The sequence below is a fragment of the Ictalurus punctatus genome, chromosome 12 (genome assembly GCF_001660625.3).
Source record: "Ictalurus punctatus breed USDA103 chromosome 12, Coco_2.0, whole genome shotgun sequence".
Classification (NCBI taxonomy): Eukaryota; Metazoa; Chordata; class Actinopteri; order Siluriformes; family Ictaluridae; genus Ictalurus; species Ictalurus punctatus.
Genome location: NC_030427.2, coordinates 14,888,092 through 14,911,720, shown reverse-complemented (window position 1 = coordinate 14,911,720; position 23,629 = coordinate 14,888,092). Strand labels below are relative to the sequence as shown.

Here is a 23,629-nt window from a genome sequence, read left to right as displayed (position 1 = left end):
GTAGCCGAGATACATGTATTTCGTCTACTACAGGCCTATAGTTGGTAATTAAGCGGTTTGGGACGCAACCGTGCTCGCTTGTTTGCCGTAAAACGGTTTGTATACATGTCTGTAATACACGTTGATAATGCGACTAAAACAGGAATACTCCACATGTCTTAATTCGATTTGTGTTTACTTCGAGTATGACCTTAGTCGGATTAAGGTAATTAAAAATTGCTGTTTACATGGTAGTTTCTTAATCAGTGTATTGTCTTAATAGGGTTAATATTGGATTATTGTTGTCCATGTAAACGTACTGAATGATGACCTTAATCGGCTAAAGTCATACTCGAAGTAAACACAAAACGAATTAAGACATGTGGAGTACTCCTGTTTTAGTCGCATTATCGACATGAATTACAGACATGTACACATCTTAATCACACTATTAACGTCGTGTGAGAGTTTTCACTGCATTTTGTGACAGGACACGTACACATATGGCACTGCTCACCCGTTTGACGGCAAAGGAGAGAGCACAACTGTGTCCGAAACCGCGTACTTACCTCCTATATAGTAGGCGAAATACACGTATTTCTGTATACTATATAGTAGGTAAGTACGCGGTTTGGGACGCAGCCCATGGCTTCAAGCAGTCGTCTACTTGCATGTATAGCATGACAAATAATTAACTGCACTTGCAGCTTTCTTAACGGCCGAAACTGTATACGGTACCATAACGAAGACGAACTGTATGTTAATACGTGAAATTCTGGAGGGAACGTCGGACGGTGTAGCGTGGGGACGTAATGACGTGTGCCGCTAATCAATCTATGTTCTATAACATGTAAAACAGGGACATGAAAGGAATATTCTACAAGCAACTCATGTAAACACCTTAATCACAATATTGTCTTATTCAGAATAAGGTCAATAATTCAATTACTGCTGTCCATGTAAACTTATAGTCAGTGTCCCGGTGTGTAGTGTACAGTGCCCGAACTCGTGTACACAATATAGCCTACTGATTCACCACCTAGGGAGCTGATTGAGACGCACCCATAACCTTTTAGTCCTTAAAACAAATGTCTTCAATCTTCAATCAAGTCACACTTGATTCCACCTGTTTAATCAGTCTCCAATCAATTATCAAGTGCGTTTCCAATTTGGCTGGGATGACAGCCTGCTGTCACATCAGGCTGTTTGTGAAGAAGATTGGACAGCCCCTGATTTACAAGTCGGAGCTCAGTTGTTTGTGGTAATGTCAGGACTGTGCCGGTAGACGGCGCCACTGCAGGGCTGTCACTACAGTCTGCGTACTGTAATAGCATAGCGTGAACAATCGGCTCTCTGGAGACTCTACGGGATGATCGAGGCGTTTCCAGCCGCCGTCTGGACTCCGGATCTCCCGACAGCACTCAGCTCAGCTCTTTCCTCTGCTCTCCTGCTTTTCCGACGTGACCGACGACATGATGAGCGCAGAGCAGCCATGCAGCGCCTTAACGCTTTAAATCTCCAACATGAGGATGAAAACGGGCGGATTGCGGCCAGGATGAAGCACAGACCCGTGTCTGCCGGACCGGATCCTTTTTTCCCAGCTGTTTCTTTTTAATCGGAGTCATTATTATTATTACAATTATTATTGTTTTATTTTATTTTATTTTATTTTATTTTTTTTTAAATGCGATGCGATGAAGAAGGAGGATCCTGGATTGTGGAAATCATTTCCAGATGATTCCGGCTTTGCGGATACTTTCACGTCTTACACTGTGTGTCGAAATCATTTATCGGGAACAAATGCAGACGGCAAAGTTGTGTTTTTGCATCGATTTGCGTGAAAGAATTACACCTACATGTGATCTCTTTTTTCCTTCTTCTTTTTCTTTTTTTCTTGACTCACAAAACCAGTCTGCATCACTGGGCCGTTATTTAAACTTGACCACCACTTTATCTTAACCTTAATAATTAATCAATAATAGCTCATATTATTCACAATGAAGTGGGTTTAAGAAAAGAAATAAATCCATGAAACATTCTGAACATGTTCCCGAAACTTCAGTGTTTACTGTGAGAGAATTTAAACATCCTGATTTTTTTTTAAATATATATTTTTTATTCTATGAAGATGGATAAAAAACGGTCAGGAGACATGACAGTCCTCCATGTGGGCCTTTTTGCTTTGGTTCTGCTCAGTCCTGTTACTGGTAAGTCCTTGTTCTTGAATAGTTCCTGTATGAAATAAAAACGTGTAATAAAAAGCTAATAATAACATAACAATATCATAAATATTCAACCGGCAATGTCCAATAATAATAGTGATAATATAATAATAATGATAATAATAAAGTTAATAGTAATAATAATAATAATGATAATAATAAGAGACACACAACTCTGTTTATAAAAATTTTTCTCAGTATGGGTGTGAAATTGCAATATTGAAAAAAAGGAAAATATTTGTCATGATATAAGCCTACTTCAGGTCTTCTGACAAAGCAGTATTAAATATTGTTAAAACATAACTATGAGTTTGATGATACTCAGTGCATACAATAGTAATTTAACATGAATAAAAAAGATGGAAAAGTCAAACAGGAAGTACACAATATTACTACTGATACATTACATCAAAAAATATATAAAATGCTTCTCATAAGAATTAACAAAGCTATAAAACTTGGTCAGAGGTATAAAACTATGATATTATCTTACAAAAACGAATTGTGGTTTCATAATTAATGTCGATATTATGACATCACATTGTCGTGTCGTTCAGCTCTTATTCTCTGCAATGTCACTTTTTAACCGTATAAGCTGTGTGTTTGTGAGTTCTGATGTGAAAGGATGTTACTGTACAGAAAATAAGAGGACCTGCTTTTCCCACACCCACCACGCACACATCACAATCACACAAACACACACACACCCACACACACACACGCACAGTACTTCCAGAGGGAGGTGCTGGAAAGCCTGGCATTGTTCGCCATGCAAATAGTCTCAGCACTGACCTCCCTTGTGGACAGGAAGGGAATGAAATGTGTGTGTGTGTGTGTGTGTGTGTGTGTGTGTGTGTGTGTGTGAGAGAGACGTGACGGAAATAGTTGGAGATCTGCACGGTAAGCAGAGCAAGAGGTCTTTATTTGGTGCTGCAGTGTGCTTATTGTGTCTAAGTTCAGCTTCCATACTCGCCTAATACATCAGTATGGTTTTCGATATGATAACGATATTAGGTGTATGTAAAAAAAAAAAAAATTTTTAAATGGCCGACTTAGAGGAACAATACAGGTCAGACAGGTCACAGCATTTGCCTGTCTTTTGAGTCACCACTTTTTTTGGTTGTATAGAATTTCATCGGTTTGTTCAAGTAGCTTTCAAATGAAGTAGGTTTGTTTTTATTGTGGTAGAATCAGAAATTCTACTTTAAATGCAAAAATTTGAATTTGAATGCTATTATTTAGAATTTGTATCACACCATCTGAAATGTAATTTGTTGGTTTGCAAAAGAGCGATCTCTGAAGTATGCATACGTAGAAAAATTATTTGTTTACTCACAATCTGCTTAGATTAATAAAACAGTTGTCAGTTTTTTTTCTGGGATTTTTCACCCACTATCAAGTGACAGCTATCAAACAAGAAAGCAGAAGGCTAACACGTGTGTCCTTCCAGACACATGAAGGCAGGCAACTGCATCTTTTCTACCTGCTGTTCATGCTGACACACTCGGAAGTGAAATCTGTCCTCTTCCACATACTAACAGGTACCCACAATTGGTTAGATCAGTCAACACCTAATCAAATGTTGGATTGACGATTGATTGCTTATAACAGTTGCAATGGGATTACTGAAAAAGGTACTTCTTGAAACTTAAACAATGCCTCCTGGCTGGTTCGCCTCAGCTTTTAAAATACCATTTGTGTATGTCTGATCAGCCACTGGATTGACTTGTGCAGTGAAATTATTGCGCAAAAGGTAATAAAAATGGCTTTTATTGTTTCACTAGAAACCTCTTTGCAGCTTATGTGATCAGAAACCAAAGGATATGTTTGTACATGCCATTGCTGTGGTGTAAAAGTTATTAATCTAAATTGTTTGCCATTAATCTAATGACACATTAGTGCTTTTTTGGAACAGTGCTGTGACAGATTTGGCACAAAGTTGTTTAAGAATTCAGCAGGGGCTGAATCCTTATGATATTTAGGATGGTTATCACTCCGATGAATCATGCTGTCTTTCAAGCAACAACCGTAACTGGCTGTAGCCTCGATATGAAGTCCATTATGACCACATGTTTTAAGAAACTGGCTTCTTGTGAGACTGATATTTGACGGCTCCTTTTTTTATCGGCCTAAAATGTTTAGTTCCTGGGAAGATGTGGTGCTAATAATTTTGCACCCAGATCTGCGGGAGACAGAAGACTTTAAAAACACCAGGCAGTCCTGTATGTATTGAGTGTCTTTGAGATAAAGGTGGGAAAAATGATAGAAAACTCCTGTTCTGAATGTTGAATCGTGCCTCCTGGCTCGCCTCTGATTTACAATGCAGTTTTCTTCAGTAACAGTTAATCTGTGTGTGTGTGTGTGTGTGTGGGTGTGTGTGTGTGTGTGTTGTCATGAAGGACCACAGACTCTGTTCATCGCACAAATCTTCGCACACTTGTAAAATGTTTGTTACCATAGAAACGTCAGTTCTACCTCATATGAAGTCATGAGTCACAAAGCTTTTATCTTTCCAGCTTCATCGTGAAGATGAAACCACTCTCTCTTTCATACACACACAGAGACACACACAGACACACACACACACGCATACACAATGTTTTCTCTGAGTTTGGATGTGCTGTAGCTCGGCCGAGCGCAGCAGATGGATGAAAGTATGGATGGATGGACAGATTAGCGAGTTGGCTTGAAGTTCCTTTGCTCTATTGCAGTGTGAAATACAGGAAGAGCATAAATAATTAATCATTAATCACTCATTTCAGCAGCATGCCTCATTAAATTTGCAGTCGTGTTGAACCATGATTTAAATTCAGCTTTACTGGAATACTATTAATACATCATATAATAATAATAATAATAATAATAATAATAATAATAATAACAGCAACAATAGAAAAAAAAACTAATTTAGATATCTATTGAAAAGATTTAACTAATATATGTACAATCAGTAAGGAAATAGCTACAAATCTGTGACGGTTGATACAAGACTACGAATAAGATAGCAGAAGCATGTATAGGCTATAATAAAGCTAAATGATTATTGAGTATCATGGTATCATGTTTTTAATGTTTGCTGGAAACACAATTTCGCAATCTTGGCGTGATGTAAAGGTGTAAAAAAACAAACAAAAAAAACCCGATATGAATCTCGGGATCTCGGGATCAAGAATCACCTCGGGATCTTAGAACTGCTAAGGGGTTATTTCGTTATCTAAGATAATTCATCCTGTAAGTGATATAACGCTGAGTTTGACTGAAACTTGTATTTTTGGAACAAAAAAATCCCAATAAAACTCCCTCTGAACTAGGAAAGTCAGGATGGCCTCCTCAACCCCGAGTTCAGCACATGATGAAAAATCAACATGGCTGCTCACAGCATAAACAAAATTGCCTTTATATATGCAAGTATATAGAACTATTAGTTTTAGATCAATCAACATACAGACACATTCGCTTGTTAAATCTGTAACACTGACTCTACAGTTCACAGTCTTGAGGAGGAAAATACACATTACTCATCACAGTTAGAGCTGTTAGTTACTTTATGAGGGCAGTCTTATCCGTAAAGGGCCAGTGTGGGTGCAGGTTTTCACTCCAACCAAGCGGGAGGCACACCTGATTCCACCTGTTTAATCAGTTGATCTTGGCTTTCAATAGATTCAGGTTTGGCTTCTGCTTGGTTGGAATGAAAACCTGCACCACACCGGCCCTGTCCGGATAAGATTGCCCACCCCTGCTAATGTTTTTTCCCCACATATCTATTTTACAAATCATGGGGTCCCCTGGTGGTCCAGGATCCCTCCGTGAACATTGATAGCACTTGTACAAAGAAATATTTTGTCAACTTATTGAAATTAAGTGTCGTCAACATTGAGGACATGTCTCTATTTTGTACAGAGCATTTCATTTATTCATATTAAAAAACAAAGAGATCTTACCATCAATACATCGTCTATTTCCTTGTCTAGTGTCCTCATAGCTAGTTATAGACATGACAGTGTGTGTTGACATGGTTAAAGTGTTCCGATTAATTTCAGGAAAGGTTGCGATCCTGTTAGTGTGGTAAGTACCTATTCTTAAATCTGATTGGTCAGAAGGTTGATTCATTCATCTTCATACATTGTACAGTGTTAAATCTTCCTGTTTTTAATGAAGATAATCATTTAAAGGTTTAGAAGCCATTATGGTAATTTTCAGGCATTATTATTATTATTATTATTATTATTATTATTATTATTATTATTATTATTATTAGAAATTACTGTTATTCTTTTTAAAATTTTCTGATTATCTTTAATAATTGCATATTCAGACTATTTTAATGTGCTGTTTTGTTGTTTATATATTCTGGGCTGAATATTTGTGTGTGTGAGTCATGGTGGTTTGGTGTGTGTGTGTGTGTGTGTGTGTGTGTGTGTGTGTGTGTGTGTGTGTGTGTGTGTGTGTATAAGAGGGCAAGGTTGAGCCATTATCAGTGTTTACATTCTCCTACGCTGAAACCCAGCAGCTATTCAGCTTCAGCCTTGAGAGAGAGAGAGAGCGAGAGAGAGAATAATAACACACTAGACGAAAACTATGCTCATACCTAGTTTAATATACAATGCAGCTGTTGAATCCTTTCACAGCATTAAATGTAACTATAAATGGATTTTTTTTTAAATGATGATTTGTCATTCATATAAAAGGAATAAAACATTTTGAGACTGGAAAATAATAAACTCCAGGAAGGTAATAGTGAATCCACTTCACCACACCCACCCTGTTGTTGATTATTTTCCCAGAACAGTACAAATCATTGTTTGTCTTTGACATTTTCTGATTCCGTTATGTTTATTTTGCCTCTTTCTTTTAGAATTTCATTTATCGCCTCGGCTGTTTTTTGCCCGTTAGTTGTAAATGAGGCTCGACCTCAGTGTGAGTTATTAATAAAAATGAAAGAGACATTTTTATGAGAATCGAGAATCTGTGTTTGCCTTCTTCCTCCGTAGCCGCTCAGAGTGAGGAGAGGGAGTGTGCGTATGCGGAGCAGCAGGATTTGTCCAAGCGCATTGATGGAGGAGGAGAAGGGCGTGTCTTCCTGGAAAACAACACCATTCGCTGTAGCCAGGGTTGGCGGTGCTATGGATTGTGGGAGAAAAAGCAGAATGGCGTGCATCTGGTCAAACAAGGTACAAGCTACAGAGCATATATATCCCATCTGAACTGAAATGTTTGTATGAATTTCATTGGAAAAGAGATTTCTCTTCAGTATAAAGACACCTCAGGAAGTGCTCTCTCTTCCACTGAAACCAAACCAAAAACCAATTCGAATTAAATCACAGAACAGTAAAAATGGTGTATCAGTGAAGTGATGCTTCTGGGGATATTTAGGTAAGCTACTGCTTCCTAGCGCAGGTACAGCCTGCATTATATCATGTCATGGTCATGTGACCTACAGTACTAATGACTAAACAAACAGCGAAAATAAAGGTCAAAACAAACAGTTTGTATTAAAATGAGGTGTGTGCAGTAGCGTGACGAGCATGCGTACACCGTGAAGACTCGCCCATCTCTGTGACGATTGCTACATTTGACTAGAGGCCATAACTTGTAATTCCTGACTTCTGACTATGAAAAAACAATGAAAACACTCCCTCAAATCTGAATTCTTACTTGGGAACTTGAGATGGTCTCCTCGATATCCATTTTATTGTTCAATTATTTTTTTTATATCTTATTTATTAGATTTTTTTTATTTTTATAAATATGTCATATATTGAGTCATAACTAACTTTACATATGTTTTTTATGTAAACACCATATCACATAGACACATAACAATATATTTAAAAATATATTTTTAATTATAGCATAATTGTAAATATTATGCATTAGTTAATATGTTTAATTCATAATTTTACACTGCTTTTTTATTTTTATTTTTATGCAGGTTGCTGGGGGTTCCAGGGTAGCCAGCGGATCTGCCATGACGACCGTTGCCAGGTGACGGAACCAACCTCCCAAAACCAAAATGGCACCTACCGTTTCTGCTGTTGTAGCAAAGACATGTGCAACCTGAACTTCACCGAGGACTTTCCCCCACCCAGATCCACCCTCACACCACCAGTCCGTGAGCGTGAGTATGTGTGTGTGTGTGTGTCTGTGTGTGTGTGTGTGTGTGTGCGGGGGTTCAAGATAAAGTGCTTTATCCTCTGAATAACATTTCATCAACATGAAGAAGAAATATCATGCGATTTGAAATATCATGCTTTATATTTGAGGAAAGGGTGGCAAAAGGTTTTTTACATTACATGCTGAAACTCTGGAGATGTGTGCGTGTGTAGGACATCGTGCTCAGTCAACCTCATACACACACACACACACATTATTCTCGATATTCCAGAGATGAAGGTCAATCCTTCTCGTTTTCTTACTTCCTCCATTTCTCTCTGACCAGCCACTCGCCATCTCTACCGAGAGGAGGCCATCTTGATTGCCTTGGCAACTGTCTCCATGGTAGCTGTCCTGATTGTGCTGGTCTTTTTTTGCCTCCGTGTACTGAGAGGTGAGTGGCCATAGCGATAAGAGCACTCAGCATAACTCTAAAACATTTAGTGTACACATTACAATTTTGTGTCTATCCATGTGTGTGTGTGTGTGTGTGGACGATACAGGACGTGGTAAACAGAGTCTCCATAACCTGAACATGTTGGAGGCAGCTTTCTCTCCTCCATCGCTGGACCTGGACAATCTCAAGCTCCTGGAGGTGAGCTCGTCTCACGCTAGCGGCGTTTCCTTCCATCTGCTCTGATGGATTTTGGGAATAATTTAATCAACGCATTTATGTGCACTTAAGTAAAGTGATCTTCGGAAAACTCCCAGTTTACACTGAGGCAGTCAGTAATCTAATTTCTTTCCAAATCCATGATGTCACACTTCTACAGCTGCTTTACCACTCTGCCAATAAACTCGAAGAAGAAGAACATCGTGTAAAATTATAATTCCCTGGCAAGGTTTTCTTAATGAATTAAAATCCAGGCATCTTTCAATACAATTCACACTGTAGCGAAATTCTTTCGAATTCTGGATTCTGATTGCTCAGAAGCTGTTGATTAATTTGATATAACACCAGCTCTGACCGTAGCACAGCTGTAAATGAATACATGGTCGTTTCTATAGCAACATGACATTCATGACGGATGCTCTGAATAAACAGATTTAAAAAACGTGTGTAATCATTGATCTGGTAAGGTTTTCTGTAAGGAGACATTATTTAACTTTTATAGAAGGAGTCTCCAGTGTCAGCGCTTTGTAACAGTCAAAATTTTCAGGACAGAGGAGTGTATACGCTTTTTACCATTTCTTGCATTCTTTCTTATTTTAAAATAAAAAAAAAAACAGAGAGAGGCCAGTGAGGGAATCAAAACCTTAAATGAGAAGAGGAACGCAGTTGTTTTGTGGAACAGTAAATGTAACTATAAACTAGTCAAATGTACGCTGTATCGTTTCACTTATTTAAGAACCTGATAAGAGATATTGTCTGTTCCTTGCAGCTGATTGGGCGTGGCCGGTACGGGGCGGTGTACCGTGGCTCCTTGGACGAGCATTCTGTGGCGGTTAAAGTGTTCTCCAGCGTCAACCGGCAGCCGTTTGTTAATGAGCGCTCCATCTACCGCCTCCTGCTGGACCACGACAACATCACACACTTCTTGGAGACGGAGGAGCGAGTCGGAACCGACGGACAGCCCGAGTACCTGCTGATCATGGACTTCTACCCGCATGTGAGCATCTCTGAAAACACACTGACTTTGGAAGGATATTTTCACACTTTAAACTCCTTGCCGTCATTTATCGCGCAGATTTATTCGGAAAATCATTATCAGAAGACTTAACACAAGGAATATGATATGTTATATCATGTAATATCGAAATATGATGAGATATTCGGATGCAGATTTAGCGCACGCTGCTCTTACGGTGCGCTCGCTCACCATTTTGTTGCCATTTTGTCATTTTCAGCTTTGCCTTTTATGGAGTGTTGTGTGTGTGGCTAAATGTACAGTGTATCAGCTGCACGGAGAATGCGCTTTGCTGATTTACATTTATCAACACGATATTTTATCATCTCATTAAAACCTGGTGTAGAGGTAGATAGAGTGTTATCAGCTGAACTTCCTCAGTGTTGCTGCTTTCCATCTCTCTGCTTGGCTTTCGCTTGCTTCCTTTATATGAGTGACTCACTAAATGAGATTAAATCTGTGCTGGGTTATATTTGGAAGAATCTATGTGAGGGATCTGGTGTCATGTCGGATTTTTCCACTGAGCCACTTCCTGAGGAGGAAGAGTTCAGATTTCTGCTCATATATTTATATATTTATCCCTATGATTGAGATTGAACATCTGAAAGCCTCTCTGTTTTCTGCTCTCTCTCTCTCTCTCTCTCTCTCTCTCTCTCTCTCTCTCTCTCTCTCTCTGTGGCTTTCTCCATCTGTCTGTCTGTCTCACTCTTTCTTTTCTCTGTCTTTTCTCCATTTCTCATCTGTCTCTCCCAGTTGATCTTTCAGTCTCTCTCTCTCTCAGTTTCCCTTTTTCTGTCTCTCTCTTTCTGTCTGTCTTTGTATATACCGTTGTCTCTATATATCTCTCTTTTTCTATAACACTGTCTCTCTCTCTCTCTTGCTCTCTCGCTCACTCTTTTCTCCAACCCTGTTTCTTTCTGTCTCTCTATGTCTGTCTCTCTATTCCTATATCTCGATGTTGCAGTCTCTCACTCATCATCTCTCTTTCATTCTTGCTTTCCCAACTTTCTCTTCCTGTTGAGATAATGTATGACCTAACAAATTTGTGTGCAGTCTCAGTCTCCTCTGTGCCTGACCTATTTCTAAACAGACACACACACACAAATATGGAAGTGGTATAATTCTGTATGAGCTGCAAAGTTTTTAATTATTCACTACTTTGGGCTCATCACTCCATCAATCTACACTTACTGCAGCTTAGTGCCGACTGTGTTGCCATAGCAATGACATCCCATGATCAGGGTGGTTCCTGAAAGGCTTTTCAGGTCACCTGGAGAGGGTGTGAACAGATGAGAGTGTCTTTCTCTCCCTCTCTCTCTGTCTCTCTGTGTGTTGCATGTGTTGTATTCAGGTCAGTGTTATTCCTCTGTATCTGTGTTCCTCAGGGTTCTCTCTGCACGTATCTGAGCACGAGGATGGTCGACTGGTTGAGCTGCTGCCGTCTGGTCATGTCTGTCACCAGAGGACTGGCTTACCTTCACACGGAGCTGGTGAGAGGAGGTGAGTTAGTCCTTTAAAAATCAAGTTCCAATTTTTATTACTTGAAAGGAGTAATCGCAGTGTCTTTTGTGGCACATAAACCATTGAAGGTGAACATTTATTAAGAAAATATAATAACAAAGAGGGTAACACGCAACATGATGCTACCACCACCATGCTTCACCATGGGGATGGGTTGGTGATGCATTCAGTAAACAATTCCTAGTTTACCATATTTATATATAACATACATTAAGGTTGAATCCCAAATGGTCTCCTGTGACTTGTTTGTTCATATTTAATTATAAAATATTTACTAAAATGTTATAGATTTAATTAGAAAAAAATTAACATGTATTCATTCAAAACCCTTCAGACAAAGAGTTTAAGACATGTGTGTTGTGTGTTTCAATATACTCATATACGTGACTATGGTAAAATTTGTAAATAATTATAAGCTTCCTGGTATCCTGAAAATGTTCTTTGGTTCCTAAATTTATTTTTTTTGGTTTGTAAAAAGTTTGCTGGGAGTCTGAAAAGGTTATTTGGTTCACGGAAGGGTTTCTTGATTCCTTCAAAGGTGTCCTGGTCACTGAAAAGATGTTTGGGTTCCTGAAAAAGTTACTGGCTTTCTGAAAAGAGTTTTCTTGGTTTGTATAGAGGTTTCTTGGTTCCTGAATAGTTATCTTGCTTCTTGAAAAATTTTGTTAGATCCTGAAATGGATTCTTGGTTCCTGAAAATGTTTGTTGGTTCCCAAGAATGTTTGTTGACTCCTGAAAATATTTGTTGGTTCCTGAAAAGGTTTGTTGGTTCCTGAAAATATTTCTTAGTTCCTAAATATGTTTAATAGTTTCTGAAAATGTTTCTTGGTTCCTGAAAATGTTTCTTAGTTTTTGAAAAGGTTTCTTGGATCCTGAAAATGTTTCTTGGTTCCTGAAGATGTTTCTTAGTTAATGAAAAAGTTTCTTGGTTCCTGAAGATGTTTCTTGGATCCTGAAAATGTTTCTTGGTTCCTGAAGACGTTTCTTAGTTTCTGAAAATATTTCTCAGTTCCTGAAAATGTTGCCTGTCTACTGCTAAAGGATATGTGTTCTCTAGCTCTGAAAATCCCTATTTGAATTATAAAAATAATACTATTTGATCAATGAAATTGGTTCTGACAGTTCCGGGTTCTACTCACATCAGGTGTCTTTAAGATCTCAGAAGTCACAGTGAAATACATTGAATATTTAATGTAATATTATGTGCTCGTGTGTGCACATAAATCTGAGGGATGCCGAGGGGAGTGTGTGATTCTCTCTTTCCTCTCTCCTCCATTAGAGAGCGACAGAGCGTTTGTTGATTTTCCTTTCCGTCAGTGCGGTCTCCCTGCAGCTTGGGCTTGAGTCCCCTGGGCCCTGATCTAGTATACCCCCCCCACCCACACACACACACACACACACACACATACAGATAGAGAGAGAGAGAGATCCTGCAGTGTACTCTGGTGTTCTTTAGCTGAAACATTGATATTCATCTCTCTCTCTCTCTCTCTCTCTCTCTCTCTCTCTCTCTCTCTCTCTCTCTCTCTTGTTCTTTCTCTGTTTTCTCTTTCAGACGTGTACAAGCCTGCTGTCTCCCACAGAGACCTGAACAGCAGGAACGTGTTGGTGAAACCAGACGGCTGCTGTGTGATCAGTGATTTTGGCCTCTCCATGGCTCTGACGGGAAAGAGACAGTCAGGTCATGTGGAGGAGGACAACACGGCCATCAGTGAGGTCAGCGCAAGTCGCATTTCCTGGATGAGTTACTGAAAATGATCCTGGGTTCCAGAAAGGTTTCTAAAATCCTAAAAACATTCCCGTATCACTGAAAACATTTCTTAATTATTGAAACGTTGCATGAGTTTCAAAAACGTTTCTGAATAGGTTCGTGGTCCTTGAAAAGGTTTCTGGGTTCTGAAAATGCTTCCGGGTGAAAAGTTTGCTGTGGTGGAAATATGGTCCTAAATCATCCTTTATTATTATTATTATTATTATTATTATTATTTATTAATTACATTTAAATAATGCTTTCTTTTATTTTAGGTCCTTGGTGTTAACAGCTAGGTTCTGGTTAACAGCTTGATTCAGTGATTCGGAGGAATTCAATGATATAGTTTGTTTCGGCATAGTTCAGTAAGTTAGCTTGATTCAGTGATTCAGTTTGATTAAGTGATTCAGATTGATTTACTTATTCAGATTGTTCCAGTTATTCAAATTGATTCAGAGATGCAGCTTCATTCAGTAATTCTGACTGATTCAGTGATACAGCTTGAATCATTGATTCTGTTTGATTGAGTGATTTGGTAATTTAGTTTGATGCATTTATTTAGATTGATTCAGTAATACAGGTTGATTCACTGATTTGGTTTAATTGAGTGATTCAGTAGTTCAATGTGATTCATACTGTATCATCAGATGTTTCTTTGCCTCAACCTAATTCAGTGATTCTGCTTTAGTTATACATCGTGATTCAGTGAGTCAACTTGATTCAATGATACAGTTTGATTCATTTATTCAGATTGTCATTCAGTTTGATACACTAATACAGGTTGATTCAGAGATTTGGGTTGATCGAGTGATTCAGTAGTTCAATGTGATTCATACTGAATAATCAGTTTGTTTCAGTGGCTTAACTCGATTCTGTGATTCTGCTTGATTCAGTGATACAACATGAGTCAGTGAGTCAAATTGATTCAGTGATTTAGTTTGCTTGAGTAGTACATGGCTTGGATCAATGATACATCATAAATCAGTGAATTTAGCTTCGTTCAGTGATTCAGTTTGATTCATTATTTCAGTGATTCAGCCTGATTCAGTGATTCTGCTAGATTCAGTGTTCTCTATTGGTTCTCTATTGAGAAGATATATGAGGAGATATAAAAGAGAGATTTCTTTTTATGAATATAGTGTGTGTGTGTGTGTGTGTGTGTGTGTGTGTGTGTGTGTGTGTGTGTGTGTGTGTTGTTAGGTGGGCACTGTGCGGTATATGTCTCCGGAGGTGCTGGAGGGAGCTGTGAATCTGCGAGACTGCGAGGCTGCACTAAAACAAGTGGATGTTTATGCTCTTGGTCTGCTGTACTGGGAAAGCTTCATGCGCTGTGCTGATCTATTCCCAGGTACTGCTCTGTTAAAAGCGGCTAATGATAAGATCGTGTGTCGTAACCATTCCATATCCATAAATCTGCTCTGACCTACTCCTACTCTTTCAGGCGAATCTGTGCCCACGTTCCAGCTGGCCTTCCAGGCTGAGGCGGGAAATCATCCGACCATAGAGGAAATGCAGGTGCTGGTGTCCCGCCATAAACAGAGACCCACATTTCCTGAAGCCTGGAAGGAGAACAGTCTGGTAAAAAAAAACACACACACATCCATCCATCCATCCATCCATCAATTTTCTATACCACTTATCCTACATGGCCGCGGGGCGCATCGGGAACAAGGCGGAGTACACCCTGGATGGGGTGCCAATCCATCGCAGGGCACAACACACACACACATTAATTTAATAATTTAATGTACTTCAAATACAAGTACACTCATAATACTTGCTGTGAAAATCTGTTGTTAAATTAGATACATCTGTGCCAAAATATTAGCTCACACACACATTACTAAAAACATTGACCTTAAGTTAATTGCTATCTACGTGATTTTTCCGAGTAATGTAATGTTTTGGATGATATTTAGAGTACTTTTGACTTTTGCGCTGGTGTTTATAACCGTGTGTGTGTATGTGTGTGTGTGTACAGGCCGTGCGCTCTCTGAAGGAGACGATGGAGGACTGCTGGGATCAGGACGCCGAGGCTCGGCTCACGGCTCAGTGTGCGGAGGAGCGGTTGGCTGAACTGCTTATCCTCTGGGAACGAGAAAAATCCACAAGCCCTGCTGTAAACATTAGCACAGCCCTGCACAATCATAGGTAATCTATAATGGATAATAATAACCAAAATCACCTAAGTACAATCGCGACTAATTCACACATATATAAATTAATTAATTCACACTTGGATCATAATTCACTCAAATTATTTTGTTCAGAAAAAGAACTTATGATTTGCGACACAATCATGTGACTGCAGCACGTCTTTAACATCTGAATCCAGTTGGATATAACTGCTTAGTCTAGAACAGTCGACCATGTTGAGTCACTGAGTGGGTGTGGCCTGCTTAAAAAAATAAAAAAACATAGAAAGATTCTGCACTAAAATATTTAATAAACAAACAAACAAGCAAACAAAATAATCAGAAGCAATAAATGATTCCTTAAGCAAAACGAGAAAAAATATATTTGGGAGCATTAAAATATTCCAGATGTTTCTTCAAGATTCTACAAGAAATAAACAAGAATTCAGAAGCAATGAAATATTCTATAAGCAAAAAAAACCCACTTTATGGATTGAATAAATCGATCAATAAACGATTTACTGAAACGGAAGTAGATAATGAGGCAAGTACATTTTTTTTAAATTAAGTTTGATTTCAACATATTTAATTCTTGCTATTTTTTATATTTGATCTACTTTAGATGTTGAAATTTTGTAGATCTTGACATTTTATTTAATACTTCTGGTAAAAGTGATTCCATATGTATTGATCATAAATATTTTTTGAACTCAGGAACTTGTCACATGGACATCAAGCACCAAAGACCAGCACCTACCCAGAAACCTTGTCTGCAGCTGCTGTTGAGGAAAGAGAAGGCGGAGCTAAACCTCCTCACAGTGTTGCATCTACAGAACCTGTGCTGATGGGAGGAGCTGCAGAGAAGAACAGGAACTGCATCAACTACGAGCGTCAACAGGCCCAATTTGGGACATCAGGGCTTGACGGTGCTACGCCCGTCCCTCTCTCTATACCTGTCCCAGTTTTGGGTAGCGGCCACCCCCCCCATGCCCAGCTCACCCAGGAGGACCTGGAGACCCCTAAACTGGACCTGAGTGAGGTGCAGCGAAACCTGCGCGAGAGCTCCGACGAGAGCCTGATGGAGCACTCGCAAAAACAGTTCAGCTCTGGTGAAACGGCAAGCTCACACAGTCCCTTCTACCCGGTCGCCGACATGACTTCTGACATCACGGGGTCACAGGTTGCCATGCCCACATCTGTCCTGCCCAAGCAGCAAAATGTCCCGAAGAGACCCAGCAGTCTGAGTCTGCACTCTAAACCTGCTGCGGCTTCATCTCTCAGGATGAAGTTTGGCAAGCTGAGCAAAAGCAATCTGAAGAAAGCCGATGTGGGCGTGGCCAGAACTAAATCCGCTCCTGAGCCACGCCCAGTTAAGGTTGTCGCCAACAACGCAGTCTCCTCAATAATGTCGAATTTAACCACGCAGGTTCCACCAGGGGGCACTGTGATCGCCACTAAATCTCAGGGTAAAGACGGTGAGAGCTCAGATGAGATGAGCTTCGGAATCCTGACCACCAGTCCGGACGAGCAGGAGCCTCTGCTGAGGAGAGACACGCAACTGGAAAACAACACCAACAACAACAACAGCAATAACAACAGTGGAGACGGCGAGGGAGAAGGAGAGAGTGAGGGAGGAGCCGGAGAGGGAGGAGAGACCGGCGAGAGCACTGCACCAGTCGGAGAGACTTCCTCATCATCTGTAACAGAACTTCCTGCACCGCCTCCTCCATGCCCACCTGTCCTCCATGCCCCGCCCATGTCCATGCCCGAACCCATGCCCATGGCACTCACTCAGGGGGAGGCGCTGCTCAGACAGAACCGTGGACGCAGACCCGTGAGACCGAACTCACTGGACCTGTCCATCACCACGCTGCCCTTATTGGGTGAGGAAGACTTACGGACGACAATTAAAACGCAAAAATCTCTTTTAAATATTTACTGCTTTTCACCTGACATAATTTACGCAACTATTCTCCTTCTCACTCTCTTTCTTTCAGGAGGCCACTCAGACTACGATGGGAAGGAGGAATCAGGAGACAAGATTAAAAAACGAGTGAAGACTCCCTACGCTCTGAAAAAGTGGCGTCCGGCGACTTGGGTCATCACCACGGACACGCTGGATGCTGAAGTGAACAACAACAAGTGTCCTGGAGGTCAGAACCACAACGCTGGTCCCAGCAGAGCCAAATCAGCCTCTGCGGTTTACCAGAAGGGCAGAGGAGGCGTGACCTCCGGCTTCACCTCAGACCCCAGCGACTGCACCTTTTAAAGCTCAGATTTCCTCAGAGACTCAGTTAGACTCATCACTTTTTTCCGTGCATGATCCTGGGGCATTTCAGGACATGAAGCTAGTATCCAGTGGAGAACCATAGATGCACTTGGACTATGGAAAAAAATCTCCGAATAAGCACAGCCGTGTGCCAGTTCAGTGTTACTGTTTTATCTCATATCTCTGACGTGTGTTTATGTGGAGGTTTTTTTATGTGTTGCACTTGAACATGAGGGCTGATTTACGCTTCTGCATCTGACATTATATTTACATGTAATATAAACATGTACACTAGGGGCCAGTGTCGCATATACAAACTCCAGAATGTACTGCTGTGGAGAGTGTAGAGCTGAGAGAGGTGAAGTACTTTTCACTCCACAGAGGTGCTGTTATTTCCGGTTCAGCTGTAGCATTTACGAACATGTACACCTGAAAATTATCCTTTTCTGTTTTTTTCCTGATATTCAAATATTCAACTAAAAATTCCCTCCAGCAAAAAAGCAGTGGAAGGGAACGTGGGACGAGAAAGACGTGCATTTGCTTCTGATAACGATTATTTTCTATATATCACAAGACTCTTCACGAGTCTGGGAGCCAATAGAAAACATGTGGGTGGGGCTTTGGGTTCTTTTTGTGTCTGTAAAAATGGAGGAGCTGCTTATTATTAGTACGTAGCACTGGACTGGACTTTTATGTTGCCATTTTCTTCCTGGAGAAAAATAATTAGACGACTCATCCACTGACATATGCTAGGGTTTTGTGGTCAACGTATGTTTTTTTTTTCACTTTGGCTTCTATGATCTATTCATTAACGATATTGGCCATTCAGTGATCCTCCATTTTGTTTTTGTACTGCTTCTGATTCTGGTTTGGGTCTGAGTTTTTGCTCTCATGTTATATTGTTAATAGATACACCTTCCTGCTCAACCAATAAGTTCTGCTTTTCCACAATCCACATTTTTGTGTCTTGACACAAAAATATTTACATACAGTCCATGCATCTTTGCAGAAGTATAAATCAGCCCTAACAATCGTACATCTTGATTCTGTTTCGAGCATAACATGATTACGGTCCCTAAACAAAACAAATGATGGACACGCAAGAGCTTGTTTTAATGTTTTCTAAATGTTGTAATCAATATATAAAAGAGCATATCGTGATATAGCGTGCACATGATTTCTGTAAGATTGAAGTTTTGATCAGGAACAGCTTGTGGAAACGTGCTAGCATTACTAAGCCCTTTCTGACAGCTATAAAGACATCAATATAATGTTTCATTTTTGACATCTACGTCAGATTATTTGCTCTTTACAAAAACGTAAGCGGATTATTTAGTATATTTGTGGAACCGAGCGCAACGGCACCACCAATGGTCGTAAGAAAAACACACACTGTTATGAAGAAGTGTGAAGCGAGGCTAGGGCGGATTTCTTTCCAGCTCAGGCAGTAGATTCACGTAGCCAATCAGTGTCAGTCATGTCACGTGTTTATATAGACTGACATGCCCCCAAGATTGCTCGATCTGTTGAGATATTGACAGATATTAGATTTGATCTTTCGTCTAATATCACCACCAGCCGTCACTACGTATAGATAAATCCTCACTTTACACTCCATACTGCGTCTAACTGTTTAAAAAAAATACAATTTCCACTCGTGTCTGTTTAGACACACCATGAAAAATCAGGTGGATGGGAAAACTTTCTATCAATCCACTCCAATAGTGTTCATGCTTTGCCACACTATTAGGGCTGGAAAATTTCCATGATGTGAAGAAAATGGACAAAATGATTCATACTGTATAAGAATGGAAATGTGTGGTGCGATATTTGGTGGAAAGGATTACAAATTTACTGAACTTAAAAAAAAAAACTTAAAAAAAAACTTGTTTCAATAGCGTTTCCATAGCATTGAAGTTAGCTTACTTTATTCAAAATTTTAAACTACAAGACAGAAATTCTGTGACAACAGGATACCTTTGAATAAAATGTCACATAAGTTAAAAATAAATATAAATTTTGGGGGGAAAAAATTTCATAGATCCACAGACTTTTGCAAGTTATTAGAAATTAATCAGAAATTTATCTCATCTCGGGTATGAAGATAAACTGTGGTTCTGATTTACTAACATGCAAAATAACGAGCATCAATTTGTGATGTTTTTTGGATGATTTCTGAAGATTAATTGCGTGAATTACATCACGTGCGAAAACGGGGTAGAAAACAATATTTGCATCAGGTTTTTGAGTCCGATAGCCGTGACGAGTACCGATCTCTCAGAAAAGTGGAACTGAAACGAACCCTTGTCTCATGTATATATAATTTCTTGTCCAATAGAATGTAAATTCATTGTAATGTGTCAAAAAACTGTTTCAAATATTGTCGGCATAGGAACATACGGTGACATAGGAGGTATAGGAACATACGGTGAATATTCGATATTAAACTAACTTTTGCTGTCATTTTAAGAAAGTTTTTAATCATTTTGAGATACTGGAGCTTGATAAACCTATGATTTTGTCTTCATCTGCCGGAAATGAACTTCTGCCACTTTATTACTTGCCCTTCACGCGTATTAATTTGCACATCCAATCACTGTTTGGGAAGTGATTTTCAGGTTTAGTAGATCACACTGCATGTGATAAATTCATTTCTTTGCATCGACCGTGCCCTGTATTTAGCACTTTTAAGTAAAAACGTTCCAAATCGTATATTTGTTAAGGCAAGCGCGCAAAACCGGACAGCACATGCTATTTTGTGAAAGACACAAATTTCCGTAAAGCTTGTTAGTATACTGTATCAGTTTGCACATTTTTCTTTTTGTTTTATTGAGTTTGCATGTGTTTTAATACACAGAGAACTTTTTAGTAAACTGAAGACTTAAGCAAGAAAAAAAGGGGGACATTTTTGTGACATTTACCCATGTGCTGCATTTGTTTGCTTTGGATAGCATAATAATGGAACTGTTGAGATGTGTGCGTGCGTGTGTGTGTGAGTTGGGGGGGGGGGGGGGGGGGGGATTATATGTTTCTCTGTCTTTCCAGTGTATGGATAATTGTCATTCCATGTGTATGGATCATTTTCGTTATGCATGTCTATATGTGTTTGTGTACATGTGGACGTTCACATTAAAGGACAAAAAGCAGGACATGCCATAGGTCAAAGGTCAAATCAATCTCTATGCACAAAGACACGCCCTGTAGCAGCTCTGAGCTCACATCTGTCACTAAAACCCTCAAGGACACTGCTGACGTTTTCTCCTTCTTCAGACTAATGCATGGATTAAACACTTTTTTTTTTCAGGAGCACAATATTACCTTTGACTTTGAGATGCCCTCTGTTTCCATGTGTGTGTAGGTTTATTATAATTTTTTTTTGTATGTTCTGCTGTCACGTGTGTGTTCAGTGTTGGTCCAGTCCGTCGTCTGATCGGTCACCTTACGCCTGTGAAGAAAATGCCACCTCTGTGTACCCTTTGGAATTTGTGATTTCTATCAGATTGCAAAACTGTATCGTTGCTGCATTTTAATAAATAATGCTTTGCAGTCGCATTGTTCCTGTTTGCACACATTGTAAAACATAGGTATATGAAATTAGCCAGTCTTGCTAGCTTCTGGAATAATGTCAACGTGTACGCCATATTAGAAAGGTCCAGAGGTGATTGTAAGCCAATACACATCTAATGTATGCTGAGATGTAGGTCTGAACATCTGTAACTCACTTTATGATCTACTGATTTTTTTTTACAAAATTTCATTTATTACAGACGTCATAGATCTCTACACAAATTTCTGCAGCTAAAGTATATTTAAATATACATGTACAGTGCCCTCCACTAATATTGGCACCCTTGTAAATATGAGCAAAGAAGGCTGTGAAAAGTTGTCTTTATTGTTGAACCTTTTGACGTTTTGTTAAAGAAAAAAATCACAAAAACCTTCTGCGCTTATGGATATCAAACAATTACAAAGACAACACAGGTTTATATTTAATAAAATTGTTAAATATAGGTGTGCAACAATTATTGGCACCCCTATGAAGTCATATGAGAAAATTATATTTGAAGTATATTCCTATTGATATTTGATTGGTACACCTGGGTGACTAGAAACAGGACACTGTTCAACCATGACATATTTATTGGTATAAATATGAGGTAACACATAGGCCAAATTCCCTTAGTCATTCATACCTTTGGGTAAGACCAAGGAATATAGCTGTGATTTGCGGCAAAAGGTTGTTGAGCTTCACAAAATGTCAAGTGGCTATAAGAAAATAGCACAAGCATTGAAAATGCCCATTTCCATCATTAGGGCAATAATTAAGACGTTCCAGTCAACTGGAAATGTTATGAATCAACCTAGAAGAGGATGTGTGTCTATACTGTCTAAACGCACTGTGAAGAGGATGGTTCGAGTGGCCAAAAAATCTCCAAGGATCACAGCTGGAGTGTCTCGGGGTCAGAAAGTCTTCAAAACTACAATCCGAAGTGACCTACATCACCACAAGTTGTTTGGAAGGGTTTCAGGAAAAAAAGCCTTTCCTCTCATCCAAAAACAAACTCAAGCATCTTCAGTGTGCAGACACTACTGGAACTTCAAATGGGATTGGCTTCTATTGTCAGATGAAACCAAAATAGAACTTCTTGGCAATAAACACCAGAGGTGGTTTTGGCACACACAGAGAGGTAGCCATATGGAAAAGTACCTCATGCCCACAGTTAAATATTAGTGGAGTGCACTGTATATACTGTATAACCAAGATGAGACCTGCTGGTCTTGAGAAAGCGTTTTCCTCATATTCACATAATAATTAGTAAATCAAGACTGTAATCGAAAAGTTATGTCAATATTTATGCGAGAAAACTTGTATTCAGAGTCAGGTTTAGCAACTACTTAAGTAAATTTTCTGGGCTTCACATTCAGATTATGCAAATGTCCTGCATGTAGTTCACATCTCTGAGGTTCTAGGTATTCTAATGATGTGACATGCATGCAAATATATTGTATTAAAAACTCGAGTTAAATACAACCGGCTACAGATAAGGGTGAAATTAGTTATGCTTGAACAAACAAACAGCTACATGCCGGCGTAAAATTTTGCACGGGCAAGCACCACTCACATTTTCTTCAGAAAATGTCAATTCTAGATACGTTAATTTTAATATTGGCCTGAGATGGCATTCCATAGATTTTTACTGTACTGTAAACGTCATTGTGGCAAAATGTCAGACAGAGTCACTGGACTTAATACTGCTTCTCGCTCAAGCCAAAATGATTCACAATACTGACTTTCAGTTCTGTGACACGCCTCTGCTTTACCCAAACTCCGGCCTACAAGCGTAACATTTGAATATTGCTAAAGTCTGTAGTTAAGTTTGTTTCTAAGCACACTTAAATCAACTCTGAATACAGCCCTAAATGTGTATGCTGTAGGTCTTTACACACATACCTTTAGGAAATCAGAGCCACTGAATGGACTGTTATCAGATTAACCAGCCCAAGAGAATCTATGTCACACCCCTCTTCATCTCCCTCCACTGGCTTCCTGTAGCTGCCCGTATCAAATTCAAGGCCTTGATGCTCACGCACCCCCCTACCACAACACTCTCCTTGAGGTTTATGTTCCTTCACGCAATCTGTGATCAGTTAACGACCGACACTTAGTAATTCCTACTCAGTGTGGCTCAAGGTCCCTTTCCAGAACCTTCACACTAACTGTTCCTCAGTGGTGCAATGAAGGTCCAACCTCAATCTGGACCACAGAATCTGTCACCATCTTCAAAAAACAACTAAAGACCTACTTCTACCATGGACACCTAACCAACCCCCTAAAACACCAACCCCATATTATCCTAAAAACCAACCAACCAAACAAACAAACAAAAATTACTCTAGCTCTTACACCTCTACTCTGTGCACTTTGCTTCTCTAGAACTCAATAAAAGATCTTGCATGGTAGTACTAGCCTA

General features: G+C 39.5%; 1 protein-coding gene across 4 annotated transcripts; it reads left to right on the top strand.

Moving 5' to 3' along the window:
- Positions 1–1,284: 1,284 nt before the first annotated feature.
- Positions 1,285–21,206, top strand: bmpr2a (bone morphogenetic protein receptor, type II a (serine/threonine kinase)). 4 transcript variants are annotated; one of them, XM_017481728.3, is made up of 14 exons: positions 2,274–3,101; positions 3,652–3,742; positions 7,193–7,372; positions 8,134–8,319; positions 8,641–8,748; positions 8,858–8,949; positions 9,737–9,964; positions 11,368–11,482; positions 13,059–13,219; positions 14,454–14,601; positions 14,695–14,831; positions 15,235–15,404; positions 16,103–17,271; positions 17,386–21,206. In XM_017481728.3, the coding sequence occupies exons 2-14, from the start codon at positions 3,694–3,696 to the stop codon at positions 17,655–17,657; spliced, it is 3,015 nt and encodes a 1,004-aa protein (XP_017337217.1). In that variant the 5' UTR covers positions 2,274–3,101; positions 3,652–3,693; the 3' UTR covers positions 17,658–21,206. The 4 variants fall into 4 exon arrangements, with proteins under 4 accessions (XP_017337216.1, XP_017337217.1, XP_047015023.1 ...); XM_017481727.3 differs by lacking the exons at positions 2,274–3,101; positions 3,652–3,742 and adding an exon at positions 1,285–2,186; XM_047159067.2 differs by lacking the exon at positions 3,652–3,742 and having other exon boundaries at positions 2,276–3,101.
- Positions 21,207–23,629: the final 2,423 nt, after the last annotated feature.

Excerpts from the sequence above, each read along its gene's own strand:
- bmpr2a (XM_017481727.3), top strand. The coding sequence starts at position 2,102 with ATGAAGATGGATAAAAAACGGTCAGGAGACATGACAGTCCTCCATGTG. Across the intron at positions 8,950-9,736 it reads ACAATCTCAAGCTCCTGGAG|CTGATTGGGCGTGGCCGGTA; the intron begins GTGAGCTCGTCT and ends TGTTCCTTGCAG. Across the intron at positions 14,832-15,234 it reads CCTGGAAGGAGAACAGTCTG|GCCGTGCGCTCTCTGAAGGA; the intron begins GTAAAAAAAAAC and ends GTGTGTGTACAG.